This window comes from Ctenopharyngodon idella, chromosome 14 (assembly GCF_019924925.1).
Source record: "Ctenopharyngodon idella isolate HZGC_01 chromosome 14, HZGC01, whole genome shotgun sequence".
Taxonomy (NCBI): domain Eukaryota; kingdom Metazoa; phylum Chordata; class Actinopteri; order Cypriniformes; family Xenocyprididae; genus Ctenopharyngodon; species Ctenopharyngodon idella.
The window spans coordinates 19,811,626-19,836,247 of record NC_067233.1 but is presented as its reverse complement, the minus strand read 5'-3'; the positions used below and the strand labels follow the sequence as shown (position 1 = coordinate 19,836,247).

Below are 24,622 nucleotides of genomic sequence, written 5' to 3'. Positions count from 1 at the left end.
ATAGTTGTTTTTAATTGTTTCAGGACAAGAGTCTAATCAAATGAAATGATAAAGAAATTACATGATGTAAAATAAGTATTAAGTACTTGCAATGTAAATTAAAAGAAATGCTACAGAGGTTCAGTGGGGGGTTCTAGGGTTCCAAAAAGGGCCTTTATAAGGAGAAATGACTTAAATGATTGCACAATATTGTCATGTTTAATAGGTTATTTATAGTGATAAAGTATGTTCACAACCTGTTTAAATCATAAAATTGAAATCAAATTAAACATTAAAACAAAATTCATTCATTCATACAAACTAAATCCATAAAATGATCTCATGATTCTATATATGAAACGCCTGACTTCTATAGAACCTTTTCTTCTAAGAGTGTATTTTGATGATCTAGATGACAATATTGTGATAATGTTGTTTTCAAAACTTGTGGTCTAAGTGGAATAGAATTCTGCAAGGGACCAAATCTTGTATTTTTACTACATACCTACTGAACATACTCCATCAACGTTTGAGAAGTAAGTTCTTGATCGAATTTAGTACGAGTGCGGCCATGCTTTCTCTCTCTCGATTCCATGGACATGCACGAGGGCGAATGAAGAGAGAGCAAACGAAACGAGATTGAGAAAAAAGCACCGGTGTCAGCAAAAGATTTATAAGAAACAGAAAAAGTATGTGATTCCAGACTGTATGTTTTTTTCTTCGCTGGAGGGTTTGAGTCTCTCCCCGTCTCTGTCTGTTCTTTCCCTTGATCTCTTTTTTCTATTTCATTCCCATCATGAGTAATTCGTCCCCGTGAACACACAACAAGATAAACAGTTTGTGTTGTAAGCCATTATCTCTGTGAAAGTAAAACAACAGGCACAGGGAGAGGTACCAGGCGACAGGCGGTTGGAAAATGACTTCCTGTTTCTTCCCCTCAGGTTCTAAACCTAGACCGGACTCCGACACCTGCTGTGCGGCCATATATTTATTTATTTAGTGTGTTTATTTCTTTATTTTCGGTTTTATTACTCATGTTTTTTCTGTTCGTGGACGTGTTTTTTTTTATTTATGCCCCTGGTTAGAGTGCACAGTCTGTGCTGAGTCAAAAAATGAAAGCACATCGCAGATAGAGCAATAAATGAAAACCGCTTGCATCTGCGCAATCGGCTCCGCAGCAGAGCAGAGGCGTGTGTGTGATTAGGCGTGCGGCCTGACTCTCAAGACATGGAGGCGTGAGAAACGGAAGATTTGGGAATCGTGCTTGACAAGTTTTTTCTCTCATGTCGGCGAGCAGTGATGTCAAGCGAATCACGTACTTACAAACACACATACATTTTGTCTCATTTCATACAACGAACATGATCAGCGACAATAAACACGGCAGGTTTTCCAAACGCAGGAAATGCAGACTGACGGCAATGTTTTCCTGGTTTAACTCACTTTTCTGAAGCACACTGACACTGACAATATATACATGGTACGTCCAAATCATTCGGTTACCGTCGGCTACTGTCAGTCCGAGGAGTTGTGAATCTTCTGTGCGATTCAAATGATTCAGGCGGGGAATCCCATTCAGAAAGCGATTCCCTAATGAACAAGCAGCTATATCTATAGCAGACCCTCTTCCCAAGGAGGAGAAAAAGAATGAATGAAAGAAGGAAAGAGGGATAGAACAGTTGTCCGCTCCTTTTGCCCTCCGATCTATCGTTCTTGTCGTCCCTCGATGATAGGTCGTAGAGTCTGGATGTAAGCAAGTACTTCAGGAGGAAGTGTGTTGGCGTGTGTTGTGTAAGAGAGAATGCGTGTGTATGTGAGCGAGGGTTTTTACCCCCAGCGGAGGGCAATCAGCAGCAGAACCGTGAGTAGGAAGTGAGGGACAGAGAGGGTTGCGGCTGTGGAGCTGTGGACTCTCCCGGCCTCAGAGCCCAGGTTAGTGACTGTCGCCTTGTCAGAGAACGGAGGGATGACGTTGAACCCTCCTCCGGTTTGGTCTTCTTCCTCTTCCTCCTCTTCTTCCTCCTCATCTTCTTCACTTTCCACCACCTTTTGGAAACAGAGAGAAATGTCTCTTAAAAAATTGGATAATTTTTTGTGCTTTTTAGTTTTGTTTTATTTTATTTTTTCACCTTAAAAACGTGTGGTGTTCCCAGTCAAAAATGACTGGCTAACAAAAATTTTCTTAGAAATCTCTCATCATGCTATGTTATTTTCAAATTTTGGATTCAATCTTTTTATTAACTTGTTTTCTTTCAATTAGGACAGTTTTTGTATTTCTTTTTAGCCTTATTAATCTTAGCTTATGCACCATTTTTTGAGGTAAATAAGCATGAGTGGAGTTTTTTCACTCAAACACAGAGGTGCATAAGCTCAGATCAATGAGGCCTACGATGAAACAGTTCCAAAAAGAAATACACAGCTTGTGCTAATTGAAAGAATACAATTTGACAAAAGATTGAATCCAGTATTTAATGATAATATAGCATAATGTGAGATTTAAAAGCAATTCAAAAGGCTGGTTATTTTTGACGAGGAACACCAAGGATCTTCAACACAGCACAAGGGTTAACTTGTTGCAACACTGTTTCAACCAGTAGAGTGCAACAGTGCCTGTCCATTTTTTCAGCGGCCTTGGTTCTGGAAGTATTTTTCTCATTCAGTTTTCCCATAGGGATTTTTAAAAGTCTTTGTCAAAGACTTATAAGCCATGAACCAATTCAACCAGCTATGAGGTAAATCACAAAATCACAAACTTTGATTTGAAGCAAAAAAAGTATTTGAAAATTGAACAAAAAGATACATATATATATATATATATATATATATATATATATATATATATATATATATATATTAATTAGTTTGAAAGAATAGGGAAACTGATTCCAGGTCATTCACAGTGATTCATTCAAGTGGGCGGGTACTAAAGTGTTCTTTTGGAGCCATTTGCTTGTCTCAGTTCTCTGATTGGTGGAGATTTCTCTGCAGAATCATGGGTAATGTCATTTATATATAATGCGGTTTGATGACTTCAACAAAAGCATATACAATTGATTAACAAGCTCGTAGCTTATAATACATCTGTCTTTAAAAGTTTAAGATAAGATAAGTTTTGAAAGATAAGTTTCTTTCAAAATCTTTCAAAATCAATTCCCCTATGGAGAAAATGAACGGGATTCTTACTTCCAGAACCCGACTGTTGCATTGTATGGTGTGAGTTTGAAGGCGGGGATATTTGCGTTCTGACCAATGGCAGTTAGAAAAAGTGTTTGGAAAAGTGTTTTTTAAATTATATTTCCTTAAATACAAAGTAAACAACTTGCCAAGTGATCACTGCAGTAACAACAACATGGCAGGAACAAACAAAACTAACAAACAATGGAAAGAAAATATAAATATAATATAATATAATGTAATATAAAAAGAATCAAATAAATTCTAGCTCACTTGACAAAAATAATATGTATTTGTTTATATAATACTTATTTAATTTTTTGTTTTAAAATGTTTTATATATATATATATATATATTATGTGAAGTATCTGAGACAAAGTTACTTGGATGATGATATATGAAATGAAACATGAGAAATAAATGAATCACCTGTGAATACAGTTTTAGAAAAGTAGGAGCAATAAGATGGTGAGCGTTTGTCAGGGAGAGGGACGGAGAGATCGTGAGGGAGAGGGATTAGGAACGAACGATAAAAGAAGGAGAAAGAGAAAAAGAGAGTTAGCGAGAGAGAGAGACAGACAGATGGGTATGAATACATTAATATTAATGAAGTTTGACTGATGCACCGCTGCTTGCAAACACCTTTCGTTAATCCGTTCAGAGAGAGAGAGAGAGAGAGACAGGCCGAGAAAGTGAGAAGCACATCAAGAGAGACAGATCAGGAAAGACAGGGACATTTGGAGAGGAGAGATTTGCTGGAGAACACAAGTGAGAGAGTGAGTCTAGGAAAGAAATAAATGACAGCAGAAACTGAATTGAATCCTTTTTGTCTGCAGGCCCAGATTATCTCTAAGCTGAATGCTGTGGTCTGTGTGTTCTGAGAACAGAGGATGTGAACGCAGTCCAAAGCGAGGACATGTGAACACAAAGACACAGAGATCAGAGCAGCGTTTCTTGATAAAGTCTGTATGCCTATGGATGCCAAGGGATTATTTGCTTCTCTTCTATGTGGGCAGCAAATATACAATCCATTTTACAATACATAGTCAAGTAAGTGTTGCTATCACGGACGGTGTCATTCCCTGAAGCGCTAAAAGCTGATCGGCTATCAAGAAATTACTTTTGCTGAATATTATGCTACTGCTAATGCTAATAACATGGCCAGGGGGTCAGGATTTAGCCGATTCGCTTTAGTACTACACCATTATGCTGTCAAAAAGCATGTTTTTTCTTTGACAACCATTAAAAAGTGGCCAACAAAATGATTTTTGCAAGAAATATAAATTACAAAAAAATCAGTATCGTAGAAGATGATTTATTTGGATGGTGTTACTCCCTGAAGCTCTAGTAACTTATTTGTCCATCAAGAAAAGACTTTGGCACAGATATTATGCAGATTCTAATAGCTTGTCAATGGGGTCAAGGTTTGGCTAGTTAGCATTAACAGTTTGCCTCTGCTGGTACAGTAGATACTATAACTGCACCATTATGTTGGCAAAAGCATTTTTTTTTTTCTTCATTCAGAAGTAGCTAACAAAATAAAATTCTAAAATAAAAAAATATTTTATTAATTATTTTTATTATTTTTATTATTTTAGAAGATTTTGCCTGCAACTTTATTTATCTGCACTTGAGATTTATATATTTATTTACAGAGCCTAAAACTAACTTTTTGCCACACCTGCCAATGGCTGGTAAATCTACCAGCCATAAATATTTTTTTTACCAGCAAAGAAAGAGATGAATCATTATTAAAGTTACAAAACTTATTCAGCCAAGAGCAGAGAGGTTTTTTTTTGTTGTTGTTGTTGTTTGATTAACATTAAAAACATAGACAGCAGCCCTGAATATTAGGTTGCTGTCACTTTAAGAGGTAATGCATGGATCCAGTATACTGTTTCAAATGTGTTTTCTTTCTCAACTGTTTACAGTCACTTAAGACAAAACTGACTATGTTTACGAAGATACTTGCCAAGACGGGCATTTTGACAATTTTGTTTGAACATGTCTGCTAAGTCAAGAAGACTTGAAAGAGAGCTCAATTCAATATTCGCACTCAGTCTGAGACACAGATTTCTGGGTGCGAGTAACGAATTTAGTTCCCTTGCGCGTCTTCTTGCACTTGAACATTTAAATTGGCAAGGCTTAAACTTTTGTGACGATGCAGCACTGGTCCATCAACTGTCCCGAGCGCTTTGTTCATGTTCTCACAATATTGCATTGTTAGAATTCATAAAAATGTTACTGGCCATTGCATTCAAGATTAATTAATTTATTTATTTTGTTGGTTGGTTGGTTGGTTGGTTTATTGGGCTGGTGTCACTGGCTATAAAGAAATGACTTTGCAAATACTATGCTAATGCTAATAACTTTTCACTGAGTGTATGGTCACTTTTAGATACAGCATAAAACCGAAGTAGCCACAAGACAAATTAAAGAGCTGATCCAGTGACGCTGCCTAGTAAGTTTCATTGAGTCATTTGAAGTTTGGCGGTTGGCCATAATGAAAGAAAAATAAAGCTGACACCCTCATTCCAAAGCACAATATAATCTGACTAAAGGGAAGAGCAAATCGATATAGATTTAATTCCTTTCCATGATTGTGTTCTTGAGGGCCTGTGGGTTGTGTGATTGTTTCTGATTGAATTGAAGGTGGCAGTTCAGGCAGTTTGATTCGACCCCACAGTGATCTCTTTAGGTACATGTGGCATTTGTTTACCATCTTTGTGCATGCCCGAAAACCATGACATCAAGTGAACATATCCGTGAAATCACCATTTTAAAGTAAGATAAAGACCAAATAGGACATCTTAACAAGGTCATGTGTATAGTGGTTAGAGGTCGGACCTTAGGTCAAAGCATCCTGACCTATTGATTAAGTGTAAGAAATAGGTTTGTTCCACAGGCACTAAAGAGACAGAACAACAAAAACAAGCATTCATTACTCTTGTTCTGAAATCAATACAGTAAATTAATGAGGAACATTTTGGGAGCATCTATTACGCACATGGGAAGCCAAATTAAATGCAGAAGGTAGGAATTCTGAACAAGCATTTTTGTGCTTACTGTAGCGGCTGCAGGGGCGACAGCGTGTGACCGTGTGTTTCTGCAGTGACACGATCAGCCGCCCATAAACGTTTCACTTCAGTTCTCGGATCCATCAGTATGCTCAAAGCGGCAGGACTGCGGGTTTGTTCGGCTCGTGCAGCGAGTCGTTTTTGTAAATCTGATGTATCAAAAGGGCTCAACCACAAGGCCGAACTCGTGGGTCATACGTTAAATCGAGGCTATGACCACAAAAAAGAATTACGAATCAGGTTTATTGTGCTTACAAAGAACTCGTACACATAGGTGGAGCTAAATGGTTATTCACTGTAAAAAAAAAAATGATTTTTCAAAGTTGTAAATAAAAAAGTTTTGGAGTGTTTCGCAAGAAAATACAATTTCTACTTCAAAATCTCATTGTTATTTTAATGTGTTATTTGCCGTTTCTTTTTAATTGTTTGTGAAATTTACTAGCAATTGTGAAAATTATTTCTATGCCATTTCTTTCAGTGCATGTAAATTATTTTGAGATGGCATTGGAGCTGGAGGAGATTGATAGTTTTATAGTGGTTCTGTGTTAGTTCACTACTCACTGCATTGGGTTCAGGCAGCAAGTTGATGTTCAGCTCATCACGCTGGACCTGAGGGGAGGGGCGAGGTGGAGGAAGGGGTGTGCCCTCTACTGGACGAGGGGTGGAGCTTCCCATGTTATCAATGGCATTACCTGTCAGACAAAGAGATCGGGTGAGTTTTAGGCTGCTTTTTTTTTACAGTTTTACTTGCTAATAAGAATAATTATAAGGATATGAAAATAGATACTCATCTAAAATATGAACAATTTTAAAAACCATTTAAGGACCGCATGAAATTAGAATTTTGTTTACTTTATGTCTGTTAGGTTTGAAGTTATCTGTATGCTAGTGTACTACAAAAAGTTCAAAATGTACAAAAATTGACTTAAAAAATATTTATGACATTATCTCCTGGCATATATACTGTAAATTATTGTGGACAGTATAGTTAAGATAATTTTGTCTTTTGATGAGATATGCATAAGTTTGTATTAAAATCAGTTTGTAGCAAAAATACAGTAAAAGCAGTTATACTGTGAAATATTATTACAATTTAAAATAAGGATTTTCTATTTTAATATATTTAATGTAATTTATTCCTGTTCAAAAGAAATCTTTTAGAAACCTAAAAAAACTTTACTGTCACTTTCAATCAATTTAATGCATCCTTGCTAAAAAAATAAAATATTTTTATTTTTAAAAAAAAGAGAGATTTGTGACATTACTGGGTTTTTTTTTTTTTTTTTTTTTTTTTTTCAGGTGAAAATACTGTTAATATATGAAAAACAACTGAGATGGTAATGAGATCTAAATGTGATTTGTGCCAAGCTGTAACTTAAACTAAAGGCAGTTGGCTATTTAAAAAAGATAAGTAGAATCCTGCTCCAACAAGGACCCGCCCCAACTTCCTGTTTCAATAGTAAATATGTCATCACAGAAAAAAAATTGTGAATGTTACTTATTTAAAAATAAAGGTTCCAAAAGGGGCTTCAACCTTTCAGTGAACTGGGTTCCCTAAAGCACCTTCTGTGGAATGGAAAGCATCCATGGATGCTAAAGGTTCTTCATGGAAACACAGACGCCAAAAAAGAACCTTTATTTTTAAACCAGTGTAATTGCCATATTTACACTCTTTTTCTCTGACATTAAGATGATCTGTAAATGATATTCTGGGATACTCACGCAGGCAGGTGTTGCTGGTGAACATGCGCAGGATACGCAGGCAGTCCTGCCACTGGTTCCCGCTGCCTTCGCAATTACACCACTGCGACACCTCTGTACTGCTGTTACTCACATAGTTTGGTGTCATAATGGTACCTGCAGAGGGAGTGAGAGAAAAAGAAGGGATGAGAGCTAGCCAGAGGAAAAGATCCCATGCCAATTAGCCCGAAGCCCATCTGGGAGAATCTCCAAGCAGTGTAGTCTATCCACCCCCCTCCGCTTTAATTATGTTGCCTCAGGTTGTCCTGCTAATTCAATATAAGTGCCACACTGGGTTAAAGTAAACCCACAACGTGAAGTTGAACCCAAAATCCTCTGACCAATTGTTCCCATTACCAATTCTCGTTTCAGTGAGCGAACTCACTCCAGGAGGACGCAGAAGTGCTCGTCATTAAAAATGTAATATTATTTAAGTACAGACTGTGCAGTGACGTATCGATTTGTGCGTTTTGTACTCTTCATTAAGCTTGCGTCCATTTTTTCAAGGTCGTCCAAGGTGGTTTCTCACCGATGAGCCCAGCATAGGCCTTGAGGCACACGGCTCCACTTTCCCGGAGACAGCCGGAGGGAGAGACAGAAGACGGCTGACAGTTCTGCTGGAAATCAGCCAATCTTGACCTGATGGACCAGACAAATTTGAATGCGGACATAGGATGATTAGTACAAAATGTATGTCAAATTCTAAGATATATACACAGAATGCATGATCAGATGCTTAAATCTGATTCTTATTGATTTATACCATGTGATTTTATTCTTTATAGTGTATACAATAGGGCTATAACTTTTTGGCTATTTTTCAAATAAAAGATTTCCTCTATCATAAATCGATGAATGTTTGCTTAAAAACAATGAAAAAGAGCCTAATTCCTCTAAGTTTAAAAAAAGGTCACCCCAGATAAAAAATTGGACATATAACAAATGTAACTGCTTATAAGTCAAGTCTTTATTTATATAGCATTTTATACAATAGAGATTATTTCAAAGCAGCTTTACAGTGATAACAGGAAAATTATGCATTTCAGCTGTTTGTAAAGATCATCAATTGCTAAATTAGTTCATTTAATCTATAAGCAGTTCTGCTTTATGAGCAAACATCTCAACTTGATACTTTTTGATATTTGTTTCAGTAGCAATATATAATGTCGCACAAGATAAGTGATACTACCTTACAGAAGAACAAGTCTATCTGGACCAATAAAAGAAGATGAAGTGTGCCTTTAGAAGAATCTTCACTAGAAGAAAAATGCTAGATGCCACTCCAAAGTGGAAATTTCCAATGAAGTCAAAATTATAGAAGAATTAATTGAATTTTCCACTTTCTTCTACGTTATAACCCTAGTGTACAGTTTTTGTCAGGGGTGTAGGAACGAACGGGGGGGAGGGGTTCTTGAATATTAATTAGGTGATGTAATGTTCACCCTATAGTTGGAACTGGTTTACTGACAAACAAGTTATGTGGGTGATAGCTTAGGTTAATTGTTTACCAAATGCATGCTTGGTCATTCAACTGCTAATGCAACTGCTTCACAGTGGCTTCTGCTTAGTCGTGAGTCATTGTTTTAATTTTAAATATACATTTAAAAAAAAACACACACATTTTTACGCTACCTCCCTCTGAAACTTCATCTGTTGGCGTTGCCGTGGGACAGTATTATTTTATTATTATATTGTATATTATAATAGTATTTATTAATATTTTAAATTAGCTTAAATTTTTACATTTTCATTTTCCTTTTTCATTTTATTTTATGTTTTAAAAATTTTGTCTATTATTGCTATTTAGCTTTATTTTATTTTTAGTCACATTTTAGTACTTCAAATTAAATATTTTAAACATTAATAAACAGTTTAAGCATTTCATCTAATATTCATATCTTATTTTATTTCTGATTTATTTCAATTGATGAAATATTTTTGAATAGTAGTTTTAGTTAACAATAACAGTACTGCTTTAGAATCATGTGTGTTTTAGTAATTTAATGAGTGATTTGATTTTTTAAATATCTAATGTTGTTTCGTAATTTTTTTTTAAAGGACTGCCTTTTTTGAGACAGTGACCCATGCTAACGAAAATGTCATGTTGAAGGTTAGTGTCTGCATTTTCCAAACATTTCTCATTTTTATCCTTGTTTAAATACACAGTAGACACGTCTAATCGTATAGTACGCGACCTGTTGTCCTTTCTTCCATCCAGCTCAGCATGTTCTGTGCTATTAATGATGCTTAGATAAGCATTACTGCCAGAGACATCTGTTTCTAGAAGAAGATAAAAGGGAAGTCTTGTACTTCAAGAAGAAAGGTGGAAATGATCATGCTGTGCTGTTATCAATGCTGAGTTTTTTTTCTAGTTTGAATGAGGGGTAGAACATCTGATGACAGTGTGATATGTCAGAATCAGTTACACAAATTGGTTCTTTCACACAGTTTTTTTTTTTTTTTCAAAGAACTTATTCAAAATATTGATTCATCAGATCTTTACATCATCATGTGGTCTCTGACATTCTGGCATGGCATTACATGCTCTAAAGCATTCAAAGAAAGCCATATGTAGCCATTTATAACTTTTTAAATACATTTTTTTAATACGGTAACCTTTTAGGTTTTTAATAGCGTTGTTATCTTATACACAATGATAGTGGTATGATTTTCAAAAACCCATTATCAAAAGTTTGCATTTTCAGGCTACCAAAACGCTATTGTTGTGTAAATGAACGGCATAAAAAAACGTTTTCCATTTTTAGTTGAAAACGGTTTCGTTCATTTTGTTCAATGGCGTTTTGGGGGCCTAAAACAGTCACCTTTTTGAAATGTGTTTCAAAGTGGAAGTTTTTAAAAACGATACTGTTATTATCTCTGTGTAAATTACAAAAACGTGAATTTGTGAAAACGGTGAAGTCATGTGCATGCAATTGACATGTTCAGTCTATTGTTGCGTAATGTTTCTTTACAAAGTGACACTTTAGTGGATCTGTGTGAACGGGGATTGTTTTAACAACTTTGTCGTCTGTACGCAATGGAAAAACTTTTCTTTTTTTAGTACATTGTTGTCCCATAAATGAACCCTTAGAACCTAAATATAATTTGCATTTTCAAATAAATAAAAAAACACAAATTAATTTACATATTTTGGCTGAAAGCATTTTTGCATGTTTCAGTAAAATGTTTATTAAAATCAACTCTATGTGTGTTTTACAATACATATTTTTTACGTATATACACTACTGTTCAAAAGTTTGGGCTCGATAAGATTTTTTTAATATTGAAAAAAGTCTCTTGTGCTCACCAAGGCTACATTTATTTGATCAAAAATACTGTATAAAAAAAAATAATATTTTGAAATATTGCTACAATTTAAAATAGCTTTTATCTCTTTTAATATATTTTAATACATTTCTTATTAATATCAATGTTGAAAACAGTTAATATTTTGGTGAAAACTGTTATACATTTTCTTTCAGGATTCTTTGAAGATTAGAAAGCTCAAAAGAACAGCATTTATTTAAACTAGAAATGTTTTGTAATATTATAAATGTCTTTACTGTCACTTATGATCAATTTAAAGCATCCTTGATAAATAGGAATTAATTTCTTTTGAAAAAATCTTACTGACCTTTAAACATTTGAACAGAAGTGCAGGGCATTTTATCAGAAGAGGCAGTAAGCATATTTCAGATATGTTTTATTTGTGACATTTCTGGTATTAAAGACTTCTGACAAAAGATGGATTGGTTCAATGAGTTAGTGAGTTGTTGACTTGAACTAAATTAGTTCTATTTGTGAATGAATAATTCAACCAATTCAGCTGATTCATTGAAAAGATGCAAATCTGATATTTTTACTATGTACAACTGCTAACAGATACGTATCTCACCTGCACAGGATATCTTTAAGGCAGTAACTCTCCAGATGAAGGCAGTTGGGCTGTCCGTCTCGCTCCTCATAGGAACAGGAGGGCACAATGGTTTTTCTCCTTCTCTCCCCACATAGAGTATCGGAACAGGGGCAAAATAAGACACCAAAGCTGTACTCTTCGGGAACACGCTCCAGGAACCTACGCAGGGCCCGGTGACATTTATGCCGGTTACAGTGGTTCGTGCCAGGTATGATCTTAGTGCAAGCTAACGCATACTCAGAACGCAGGGAACCGCACTTCTCGTACAACCCACAGTCCTGAGCTGCTTTCAGACACTGGTTCTGATCCGTCAGAGGAAGGGACGACACTGAGAAAGAGGAAAAGAGACTTTCAATTAAGTATCCGAATACTTTTTGGGGTCTGTATAAAGCAGTATGCTATGCCTTTTATATTGCACACATAAATTCAGCAGCAAGACAACAAGGAAAACACTATTAAACACAAACATGCAAACATGCAGCGATACACAATGCATCCATCATCACAGTGCATTCAGCTGTGGAGGAAAACATTTTATTTGGTCGTACCACTGATGTGGCTGCAGTACCTGAAACTATTGAGGCTAGTTTTGATGTTTCAGTATTTCTCACGAGTTCCAGTTCAATGTCTTCATATGGGGACGTCTCAATGTCATCATAACCTGCAATACATACACACACACAACCATATGACATCAGATTGTTTGAGACTAATTAAGCACATCTTATCATTACACCTAATTAACAGCAATGCATTTAAACAAATTGCAGAGATCATATAATATATCTTTGATTATGATTTACATAGTTCTCATGGATTTTAAAAAGAGATCAGTTTTTGTGATATATGCATTTGTTGAACTGACAGTTCACAGATTTAGGGGTCTGGATCAAGACAGGTTAAAATAGCGACGAGTCTATTTGTATCACACAACCCTGGGGACGCTGCATGCCAAGATAAGTATGAAACCACACACACACACAAACTTGTACTGTATATTTGCTCTTCTGGGGACTTTCTGTTCATATCTATTGTATTTAAAATAATATATAAGGATGAAAAGGATAAAAGTTTTAAACTTTGGCACGTATCTTGTCCTATTTGTGCTACATAAATCATCCACTTACATTGATTGTACTTCATTATTTTATCAATATATTATTTTTCTTTACTTTTTATATATTTTAATGTATTTTTTACATTTTTTTATTTTAATTTTTTAATTAAACTTTTATTGAATTTTCTAATTTTATTTTAATTTTTATTTATAATTTTTTTCATTATTTTTTTATTTCCTTTTTGTTTATTTGAAGTTTTTATTCAGTTTAAATTACATTTTTTATTTAATTTAAATTTGTATTTATTTAAATGTATTTATTTATTCTTAAATGGTTTTAAACTTAGTTGTGTGTCTATGTAAAGCACTTGCATGAATTACCGCTGTGTATGAAATGCGCTACAGTATATAAATAAATCTAAAATCTATCAGAGACTTAGGACAGCTGCCTAACAACGCCCTAGTAACCACCCAGAACACCTTAGTAACCTCCTGAATACCCTAGAAACAACTTAAAATGCCTTAGCAATGGATTAGGAAATACTGGGAAATTTGTCAGCAAGCACCACAAATATTTTCTTCAAAAAGTCTTGTTATAATTACTTAACACTTAGCCTAACCCCAAAATACACATTTTGACATTTCACGAGCCTGTTATTTTTGTGTCGACATCCCCAGAAGGAGGTTTTTGTCATGTTGTGATATTCTTTTGGGGACATTTTCTGAAATTTTGGTTATCAAATTCTGCCCACACAGACACACATACTCAGACTCTTCAAACAAATGCAAACAGGCAGAATCCCTTCTGTCATCTTGTTCGTGCTGACACACACGCTACATTTCAATCTACGGAGGCGCTACATCAAGTGTGCTACATTCACAATTACATGCCTTGTGTATTGTGGCGCAGACGGTTTTTGTTTGCAGAAGAACACTTGACATTTCCAGTTGATGTGTTTTAAAAGCACTTATTTCTGAGACTGCCGATCAGCCCGGGCCCTTCTGGCCCCTGCGGCCCCTGCGCTACACTCAAACACATGACAAGTCCACTGCTGGAGAAGCCTGGGATTAGTCAGCATTTACAACAACTCTTGATGAGTCGCTGTGGGAACCCATCTTCCTGTTTCATAAGATTTAATATTAATAAGCCATATTGGGTGGGAATATGGACTCAGAATCAATTAATTTTGCAGCCGTGCCTTGACGATCCCCCGGACGTCATTCACCAGCATGCCGTAATCTCTTTTGCTCATGAGCAAACACACAAGACGGAACCAGACACCCTCGACAGAACGAAGCAAATTCCGGTTCCTGCATGTATGCGTCTGTCCCGCCGAGCGTAATGAACAGATGAGGGAATGGCGAAATTAATCACGATACCACTGTCAGTGAGCCAGTCGTTTGTTTAGTGTCTGACTGGGTTTTATGCCTCCTTGCCATTTCATACACATTACTGAGCAGTCATTAAATGCTATTACTGCCTAAATCTAAATCCTCTGGTAGCTCACTCAACACTCTCATTAAAGCGTTTTGGCATGTCCTGAAAGAACATAACAAACGGCATCCACTGAGATCTATGAGTTCACTGTTTATGACCGGCAGAACAAAGAGAGTCATTTTGAAATTGATTTAACTGAATTCTTTATCCATGACTTTTCTCTGGAGCTACCTACTTACTCCCTCTTATACTTTCTTATTCGCTTTCTTTAAACCTGCTCCTTTCATCATGACATTCACTGGTTTGGGAATTGCTGGACATGAGCAGTTCAGTCACAGAATATTCTTGGGAGTCTTGAAAAAATATGAAACTGCAATAGCAATGCATTTAACTTTTATAACTTTTATATTTTTGGGTGAAACTGAATATTCAGTATATGCTTATATATTTACACACTACCATTCAAAAGTGTGGGGTATGTAAGATTTTTAATGTTTTTGAAAGAGGTCTCTTATGCTCACTAAGGTTGTTTTTATTTGATCAAAATACAGCAAAAACAGTAATGTTGCGAAATAATATTACAATTTGAAATTACGGTTTTCTATTTGAATATATTTTAAAATGTAATTTATTCCTGTGATTGCAAACCTGAATTTTCAGCATCATTACTACAGTCTTCAGTGTCACATGATCCTTCAGAAATCATGCTGATTTGCTGCTCAAGAAACATTTCTTATTATTATCAGTGTTTAAAACAGTTGTGCTACTTAAAGATTACCCTGTGGTGAAAATCTATTTTTTAATGTTGTTTATATGTCTGTGTGGTGTTTTAATATGCTTTAAGACAAACCATGTGCAAATTCATATCTCAACACCATTGCTGAATGTCTGTGACATCACAAACTACCTTGTAACCAATCACGTCAACGTGCCGGCAGGCTTTAGCATATCATTAACAGTGAACTAGCAGGGGAAGCCAGGTTATCCTGGTATATTTTTCTGTTGATATGAAAAATCGTGTAGATTTAGCAATATGGCAGGTGTATGATGTATATTACGATGTTATGATTAAGTATGTCTTTCTCCACATTCTGAGTTGATTGTTAGAAGGCAGCTGTCTGACTCTGACATGGCGAATGGGAACATGGTTCATGTAACATTAACAACACATTATTAGCTGTTTGATAACATAGTCAAGCAAAAGGCTAATCATATTAATTACCGTTATGTGTCCGATGTTGTAAAGAACGATACCATTGTGCAGCGTTTACCTCAGTAAGTTGACCGAGTGGATCTCTGAGCTGGCGTGTGTGAGTGGAGGCGGGGCTAAATTGCATATTCATTGATCTGCTTATATTAAATGAGGCAAGGATGTAGAGTTACATTCAAGCTATTTTAAGGCATGAAGAAATTTTTTTTCACAGGAAAAAACGTTTAAATATGTCATTTTGATGATCAAAGATGAGTTTTAAGGGATAAAATTATTGACTACAGGGGGACTTTAATATTTTTGTGGAAACCCTGACACATTTTTTTTCTTTGATTAATTAAAAAAATTGCATTTATTTGAAATGGAAATCTTTTGTAACAATGTAAAATTGTTTGCTTTTGATCAATTTAATGCAACCTTGCTAAATAAAACTAATTTCTTACTGACCCCAAATTTTTTGAACGGTACTCTGTAATACTTCTAAAAAATATTAATTCAAAATAATTATTTATCATTCAAATGTATTTTTATAGCTGTTTCACAGGAGGAAATATTGGTCTAAAACAGTTTGATTTTCTTTCCACAGACCCCCAGAACCTCCTTTGCAGCCCCCAGGGGGTCTGTGGAAAGAAAACATTTCTGAATTAAACAGGATTTTCAATGAGAAAAAATTAAGGGCAGATCCAGGTAGTTGATAACATTCACCATACGAAGGGTAAACACTCTCTCTGACACCCTTACCCTGTGGAAAACGGACGGTCCAGTAAACTCTCAGACACTGTTGTTCAATACGAGCCCCTCGCTGACACTTGCATTCTTGCAGGAGCAGATAGCGCATGAGGTTGTTCTGGGCGTCAATGCAGGCCTGCCGCGCATCCAGACTCAGGGGAGCCACCGCTTCCTCGTCCACACAGTACTCCAGATGCCGGAACGGTCGCTTACACTCCGGGTCTAACACACATTCCTGTAAAGCCTCTATGCAGTCCATAGTCCCAGGGAACACCGGCACCACAGAGGGAACAGACCCTGGAGGATTGTGAGTAAAGTCATTTTTTGAAATCAATTAACAAAGTATTTATTAACAATATGCTTTACCAATGAGCTAATTGATTTTGCAGACAGCATTTGGCATTGCAGACAAACATTTGGCCACAGTTGTGAACAGGCCCAGATGGAATCACACATTTTTTGTTTTCATACAGGCTTTTTCACATTTTTTACATGAAATATCAGAAAATCCACAGTGGAATGCATTTAAACATCATAAAAAAGACTTACAGAGAGCTGAGATGCAACATTCCGAACGGAATAGAGAATCAGTTCCTGAATTCGAATTGAATTTGAGGTAGCAAACAGGATGCAGAATCGCAGTCTGAATTTGAATGTGAAAATTAAAATGAATCGCAATTCAAAGAGATTCAACTGTAACGTTTAACTAGAAAACCAAAGTTTGTCAAGTTGAACTTTGAATATGTTGGCTGTTGGTTGATTGAACTGGAACTACTACAGTCCTATTGGTTAATAAAAACAGTCATATTGGCCAAAATATTTAATAAACGAATACGCAAAGGGGCAGGCAATATGTAGAACTTTGTGAATGAGTAGCATTCCAGTTCTGTGGAAATCTGATTCCTTGTGTGCCTGGATATGACACATTACGTTTCTGTTTCTCATCAAATCTGCATTCTAGACACATAGAAAACATTCTGACAGTGACCATGTAAAAATGGAGATCAAAGTCCCTTAACTTCCACCTAAGGGCAGAATTAATAATGTGTAAAATAATTTAAAAGAGACCTCTTCTTGGAAAGGGAATTTGCCGGCTCGCTATTGCCAGGAGGACAGATAACTTAAACAAGCAGAAAATCTTCATTCACCATCTCCATGCATCAAGAGTTTCAACCCGAGTCCTTGACAACAGATACTTTGTGCTTTGTGTCCATTCTCAAGCTCAGTCCTGACAGACGTCAACTCTAGAGACCCTCGCTGTCAGCCGGGGTCTCAGGGTGACCTGAGGGGGAACTGTGACAGGGCTGTGTAATTTCATGGCAACGTTTGCTGTTTTTCATTTAGTAGCAACAGAAAAAGGCTTGCACTCCTGTGGAAGCATTAGACATGTGTTTCTTTTTCTTGTATTTCTCCCCCCTGACCCCCATCCCCCTTTGTGTCTGTTTTCCTTTGCAGCAGCAGGGACTGTAATTGCACTAGGCCTCATTTTAAAGCGTGTGGTGATTGAGAACCCACGGCTGTGGCCGGCAGACTAAACGTTGGTCATGGCTTAGGACTGCGCTACCACAAAATGGCACCTCCATCCACAGCTTGTGGAGCAATGATCCATGCATGAAAGACCATCTACTGTGGCGGCCGAAGTTAAACGGACAAGTAAACACACTTTGATCTTGCACATATTTGGTAAACAGTTCAATACTGAGATGTTACGTGCAAGATTGAATATAAAGACAAGTGTTTGTTCTGCCACTGTTTTCATTTTTCTTCTTAAAGGTAAAGTGTGTCATTACTGCACCTCTAGGGGCACAAAGCAGAATTGCAAAATTAATTACTGTTTTTGAACAGGTTTTCTAACTGCCTTTGGGTAGCCACGCCCTAAACTCACACCATTGGTTGAGTCAATGCTGCTGTGTTGGATGCTTGTTTGATAGCTCCACAGACCCAAAGTGTAGAGTTTTCAGTCAACCACTGAATGTCTTTACACTACATATTAAAATTGGAATCAAGAAAGTATTTTAACATCATGAAAATTACAATGTACAAATTCTCAGTGACTAATAGTAAAAGAAAGACATGATTAAAGCAATTTTAGTCCATTTTTTTGTTTAAGCTTCTAGCAGACTTTAATTTTTGTGGTTAATTTTAGATGTAATAATATTAAATTTGTTTGAATTCACATTTCAGCTCTTTGCCAAAGCAACATTCCTAATTTTCATTTAGTTTAACTTGATGTACTAAAATAACTAAAACTGAAATTAAAATTAAATAAAAAAAAATAAAAAAAATATATAAAATTAAAAAACTAATAAAAATGACAAAAACACCAATAAAACTTAGATGTTAAAATGCTAAAACTAGAAATTCAATAAAATCATTCAAAATATATATAAAAAATATATGATAGTATTTCAGTGCTACTAAAATAACACTGATTAATATTTATATTAATGTTTATTAATATTTTCTTTATTAGTATTTTATTAATTTTAGATGTATAATACATAGTTAGAAAAATAATAAATATAAAAAATATTAATTAAAAAAATTAAATTAAATTAATTACAATAGGGAATTTCTGTACCAATTAAAACAATTCATGTGAGTCCACTGTCAGCATAGCACCAGCTGATACTACAGATAGACGGAACTACAACGGAATAGAACAGAATGCAAAGTTTTCAAGACATGCTCATGGCATTAGATGCTGAAAAACAACGAGACACAACAGCATATGCAAACAATTAAAAAATCTAAAATGCATCCTGGGTGAAAAGCCCCTAAGCCTACATCGGACAGAATGAGAAACATGATTGCAAAATGAATTGTTGTGGTCTGTAGACCATTGAGAGACTTATGATCAATTATATGGAAATATAACAAACAAAATATTGATTGTCAATTGTCTATTCAATTTTTTACTCATCTGCCACTATAATGTCTTTAAATTATAATGTCTTTAAATAATCTCCATTTGGGGGCTGTTCTCAGCATATGTATATGATTAATTAATTATAATTCATAATGCAATTAATTAAATGATTGCATACAATCGTATAATTAATTTGATTTAAAATTTCATTTTATAATTATAAATTATATTGTATGAATTAACACTCTAAATTATAGCATTATAAATGTTTATGTACTATTATAAAATCAATATATAAAAATATCTAAAATATCAATTTTTTGTGTCTTTTCCTTTTCAGAGAACAATGAGCGATTCAGAGAACGAACACTGCACAGAGGAGTCGAAAAGTGAGCGATGAGCAAGAATGAAACAGAAAGAAAGAAAGTAAACAGAATGACAGACAGCAGACGCCTCACACAATAGGAAACCATCTCAGTATGGAGGCTGATGGCAATCAAACACACGCTGGCCGGGTATTACGAGATATGTGTGTGTGCGCGCACTAAAATCACATTTAACAAGTGACAGTGACACACACATACACACACACACCTTGAGGCTTTAAGTCTCATGCACACACTGAGAGGAAACGACAGACGCAGTTTCTGCAGTGAAGCTCAGCTGTACAGGGAAGTGAAAGAAATAAAGAGGTGAGTGAAATAGAGAAAGACAGTGTGAGCGCGTACTGTAAATCTAAGTATCCTTGTGTGACCGTATTTATGGTCGGCGACAGCAAACCGGCTCCAGCTGTCGATACGCACGAGTCTAACGTGATTAACTAATCAATGCGTACAGTGGTCTAAACCTCTGTGGTAAACCAAGCACCACTATATCAAGATACATATCAAGAAAACGTCTGTTCTGTCAGTCCACACAAAACTGAAGAATCCATCAGCTAAATTACAGCATGTCACATCTCCAGGGCCCAAACCAACAATTTAGACAAATTACTCAACAAAAACGTACACAAACAAAACCCTTGTATCCATTTTAAACAGTGAATGAGTGTGTTTCAGCACTGACGTCTGAAGAATGACATGTGAAGGAATAAAAAAGAAGCCATTAACGTTATATTTAAGTATTTTTCTGACATTAAATACGCTCGTATTTGCTATATAGACTTTCAGCACACACTGTTATTTGCTGCATTGAGGGTTTTGTCAAATGTGGGTCAGAGCGCCGTATCTATTCACTATTGGTGACACGTCACATCAAAGCATGACGGTGGTATTAAAAGAACCGGGTCGGATGGGCCCGTCTGATTGACACTGAGGAGAAACGGAAGACAATCCGAGAGCCCCGGGAGGAAGGAGTTCACTGCAGGGACGTGATGCTGAGACGGTCCTCGACGCTAAATCACAGCGCTCAGCGCCTTTAATGAAAATTGGCTACAACATCATCATAAAAGCCGTGTGCGAGTGGAGCTCACGCACACACATGCTCGCACACGCTCTTTCTGATTCTGTCGCTTGGCTTGAATCTTCCAGTCGAGGCGAGGGAGTCCAACACCATCTGCCGTCACTGTGTTTGCCTTTCCAAATCCTGGTTATCAACAAAACACACAGGCGACCCTGAAAGGACCCTAAAAGTCCCCTCATATGTGAAGAAAACATGCCCAGAGGGAAGATTACCTTTTTGTTAACTGGTCCCGTGTGGTTTATTGAACCTGTGTTCTTAAGATTCCTCTTTGGTTTGCTAAAAATGGCCATGTAATTAGACTGTCCCTGGGTATGTCCTTGGCTGGGATGTATCTGAGTCTATTATGGCATATTTTTCTCCATGCAATTAGTATATCCGCTGACAAAGCCTGGTTCACTTGTGTTTATTAAGCATCCCAAAACATTTCTTAACTTGTGCAGCTTGTGCTTTTTACAAAAAACTCATTTGGGTAAAAGCAAAAATGAGACGAAAGCATTATGCCAGGCATGTTTTTCCCAGACCTGTCAGCAGCTGTCGCTGGCAAATGAGTTGAAGCTGCCAAAGTCCAGAGTTGCGCACGCGTACCTTTTCCCAAACACCTGGGCACACGGCTGGCACGCGTTCGCACATGCGCGCTTCTGCCGAAAGGCCGTCAATGGACCCTTTTCACCTTTTCAATGCGATGACATGTTTCCACATTGTAAATCTAGCAAAGCTTTTTATATTTTCACTTTCAAAAAAGGTACATTTATAAGACTATACTTTGTGTTTTATTACCTTTGCATTAAATCACACAAAACTGAGTGTTTCTAATACAACGGGTCAAATTTGACATTTTTCTCTCTTCAGTCTTAAAAACAAAAGTTCCAAAAGGGGGTTTTTCATAGCGATGCCCCAGAAGAACCATTTTTGGTTCCCCAAAGAACCTTTTAGAACAATTTTTTTACAACCATTTTAAAAATCTAAAAAATCTTTTTGCACTAAAAGTACGTTTTGTGGAATGGAAAGTTTTCATTGATGTCAAAGGTGGAACCATAGATACCAATAAAGAACCTGTCTTTTTTGGAAAGTTCTGACCACCATTTCCTCTTTTGAAAACTTTAGTTTCCCCAACTATGACGACTTCCGCTTCTAAGAACCTCGGCTCCCTCTGAGATTTCGTATGTTTGCACACATATTTCCACCTCAGGTTGCCTCTTAAAAACATATTCAAGCAGCCAAGTCTTTATGCAAATACACTGTGGAAATTAAATCTTTTTGCCACTTGATCTCCGTCAGGGGGTCCCTTTGCGTTTCATGCGGCTGATATACGACCCGACCCCCAGGGATACACACAGCATGAGCGAGCACATCAAATCTGCAATCATTAACACAGCTAATAAATAAACCTGTCGATCAGCGCGCGCATTACAGCGTGTTCTCATGGCACCAGGGTGCGACAAACACCACTCATGATGATGAATGCTACTTGGGCTACAAAGCACTTGCACAAGACAATTGCAATATTGTACCGTGTCGTCCCAGGTGGAGAAAGAAAGTCAGATCCCTCAAATGTTGGTTGCTGTGCTACGGGAACTCCATGGAGCTGCCCTTTACCAGCCTAATCTGTCTCTGTTTGTATGTGTGTGTGTGTTCTTGCCATCACATAATTAGGATAATATTGACTGTGACAGATGTCCCATAACATACTGTTATTGTTGACGGAATTATATTTTTAGACCTGGTCTGCACAGATTATCGAGCTCAGAGGAGCTCCTGTAATGTTTGAGATATTAAAACTATTATGCTGTTGATTCAAAGGTGTGAAGAAAATAAACAGGGCTGCTAAAGTAAGTACATATAATTGACTGAAATAATCTCACTGCTCTGTTTGGCTATTAAAAGCACTATTTGTAAATGAAATGTAATTACTTATAATGTTACATTAAAATAAGAGTTTCTTAAAGGTAATTTCATGTTTGTACACATATAACAGTAAATTATATTAATATTTAAGCTTTTTTAAGGTCTTTATGTTGGTTTTACAACATAAAGGGTTCTTCTATTGTTGCAAGCCACATATAGAGATAATCTGGTTATATTTGGAGTATTCTTTCTTCAGAGTGTAAATTCTTTGTTAAACATAATAAGTACACAGATGTGTATGGAGTGACAGACACATCTGTTCTGCTCAGTGTACAGCACTCTAGAAAATGAAGCCCTTTCTATTGTTCCAGCACAAGCACATGGCACAGCGGTCACCCTAAAACACACCTGTGCAATAAGTTCCCATGCTATTGTAATTTAATCACTGTTGTTCTGACTTTTACAAATGTTCTTGATGTAATCCTATGCACTATATGTTGCATGTACAACATAATTCAAGCACAGTGTGAATCTCTGCCCAATATACATGCAATGATACAGCATATGGTGTATCAACTATTAGAATTTGTTGTGATGATATCTGTAATGCGTATTCTTCTAATTTGGTCTATTTTATGTAATATATATGGTGTGCTTTGTAATCTTGTTTATAATGTAGACTTTTAGAAGAATTATGGTATGCTCTACTGTACAGTCTGTGTCTGGCTGTTAATGTACCCCAATTTCCCTACACAGAATCAGTAAAGTCACATCTATCTATTCGTCCATCTATCTATATCTTTTTTTTCTTCGAAAATTTACAATACCAAGGTTTTACTATAGTCCCATTTAGTCTGCCGCCTTCAACCAAAGAGCCATTCATAAAAAACATCTCTATCTATCTATCTTTAATAAATTTATATTTATTTTTAATGTGTATAATTTATCACAATAGTTACAAAGTGTATTTGCAGGCAGCTCTACAAAATAAAGACACGCACGTTGTTCATTAACTCAGCACTTACTTATATAAGTATGTCCTGTAAATACTTTATGTAAATATACTGCATAAACACTGTCATATAAAGTGTGACCCTGATGTGTCAAAATAAGTCATGAAGGCTGTTTCTAAGAGTCTTACCCTTAATGACGAACAGATTTAGAAGTATTCCCAGAAGGATCATGTCGCCTGCTGCTGGAGACGCTCGGCTGGACGGTGATGCTGCTGGGGAATCTCGGGGAAGCGCGCCTGGAACCCCCGGATCGGTCCGACTCAGTCCGACACACTACATCCATACAAAAAGGACCACCGTCCGACTGATAGAAATCTCCAAAATGACGTGTCCGAAAATCAATTCCAACTACAAACTTGTGCGATATCAGAAGCTTTCTAATGCGTAAGAGGTGTCCGAAGAGCAGACCAATGATTTCATACAACAAACGAGGCAAAAATTACAAACTGTCAAATGCACTAGCAGTAGATGTCCGTTATACTCACGATCGGAGTCTTTCTAAAATAATAATCCTCGATTTAAACGACCACCACCATTACAGACGCGTAACCAAAGGCGCGCGTCAGATGAGCCAGTGTGCGCATTAGTGCGCATCAGTTTAATATATGTGAGCGCGACCCCAGATGCTTGATTCCTGCTGTCCCACAGCACAATGTGCTCAATCCAGTCCTCAAACTCAGCGGCGAATTTTACATGCATCTGCCTCGCTGTGATTGGCTCTGGCATTCTCAGGCGCATCCATGCAAAATCCCTGACCAGCCTTCTGGAGAGCTGGGTCGGTGCTCCTATAGGCTACAGACATTCAGCCTGCGCTGCAAGTATCTAAGTTTGCAAGTGATTCTTTCAGCAATAGTGAAATGTTGCAGCGATTAAAAAGGTAAGGTAGACAGGTCAGTCAAACTGTGCATTCATAAAAATAAAGGTTTCAAAACAATCCTTTTAAGATCCGATTACTGAATGGTTTCAAGTTTATCAAAGGATCAAGAACCATTTTATGGTTTCTTTTAGATTCAAAAACTAATCAGATTAACATATTCGCGAAACTTATAAAGCTTCTCCTATGTCTGTAAATCCATTTTTTGTTCTACTGGGAACCTTTATTTACACCTTACA

The 24,622-nt window shown here is 36.5% G+C and overlaps 1 protein-coding gene and 1 long non-coding RNA gene across 2 annotated transcripts; one reads left to right on the top strand and one right to left on the bottom strand.

Annotated features, from left to right (window-relative positions):
* Positions 1-1,691: 1,691 nt before the first annotated feature.
* gfra3 (GDNF family receptor alpha 3) lies at positions 1,692-24,192 on the bottom strand. Its single transcript, XM_051860765.1, has 8 exons — positions 23,638-24,192; positions 16,334-16,618; positions 12,456-12,548; positions 11,867-12,215; positions 8,501-8,610; positions 7,954-8,088; positions 6,793-6,923; positions 1,692-2,025 (listed from the first exon to the last, which is right to left on the bottom strand). Exons 1-8 carry the CDS (start codon positions 23,678-23,680, stop codon positions 1,807-1,809), a joined length of 1,365 nt encoding a protein of 454 aa, XP_051716725.1. The 5' UTR covers positions 23,681-24,192; the 3' UTR covers positions 1,692-1,806.
* LOC127494696 (uncharacterized) lies at positions 8,528-10,665 on the top strand. The gene is made up of 2 exons (XR_007924946.1): positions 8,528-8,661; positions 10,030-10,665. It is a non-coding gene; the product is annotated as an uncharacterized LOC127494696 (long non-coding RNA).
* Positions 24,193-24,622: the final 430 nt, after the last annotated feature.

Bases quoted from the DNA above. Each gene is read 5' to 3' on its own strand.
- gfra3 (XM_051860765.1), bottom strand. From the start codon at position 23,680: ATGATCCTTCTGGGAATACTTCTAAATCTGTTCGTCATTAAGG. The intron at 12,549-16,333 runs GTAAGGGTGTCA...TATGTATTGCAG, and splicing joins GACCGTCCGTTTTCCACAGG to GTTATGATGACATTGAGACG. The intron at 8,611-11,866 runs GTGAGATACGTA...CTGGTCCATCAG, and splicing joins CTTAAAGATATCCTGTGCAG to GTCAAGATTGGCTGATTTCC.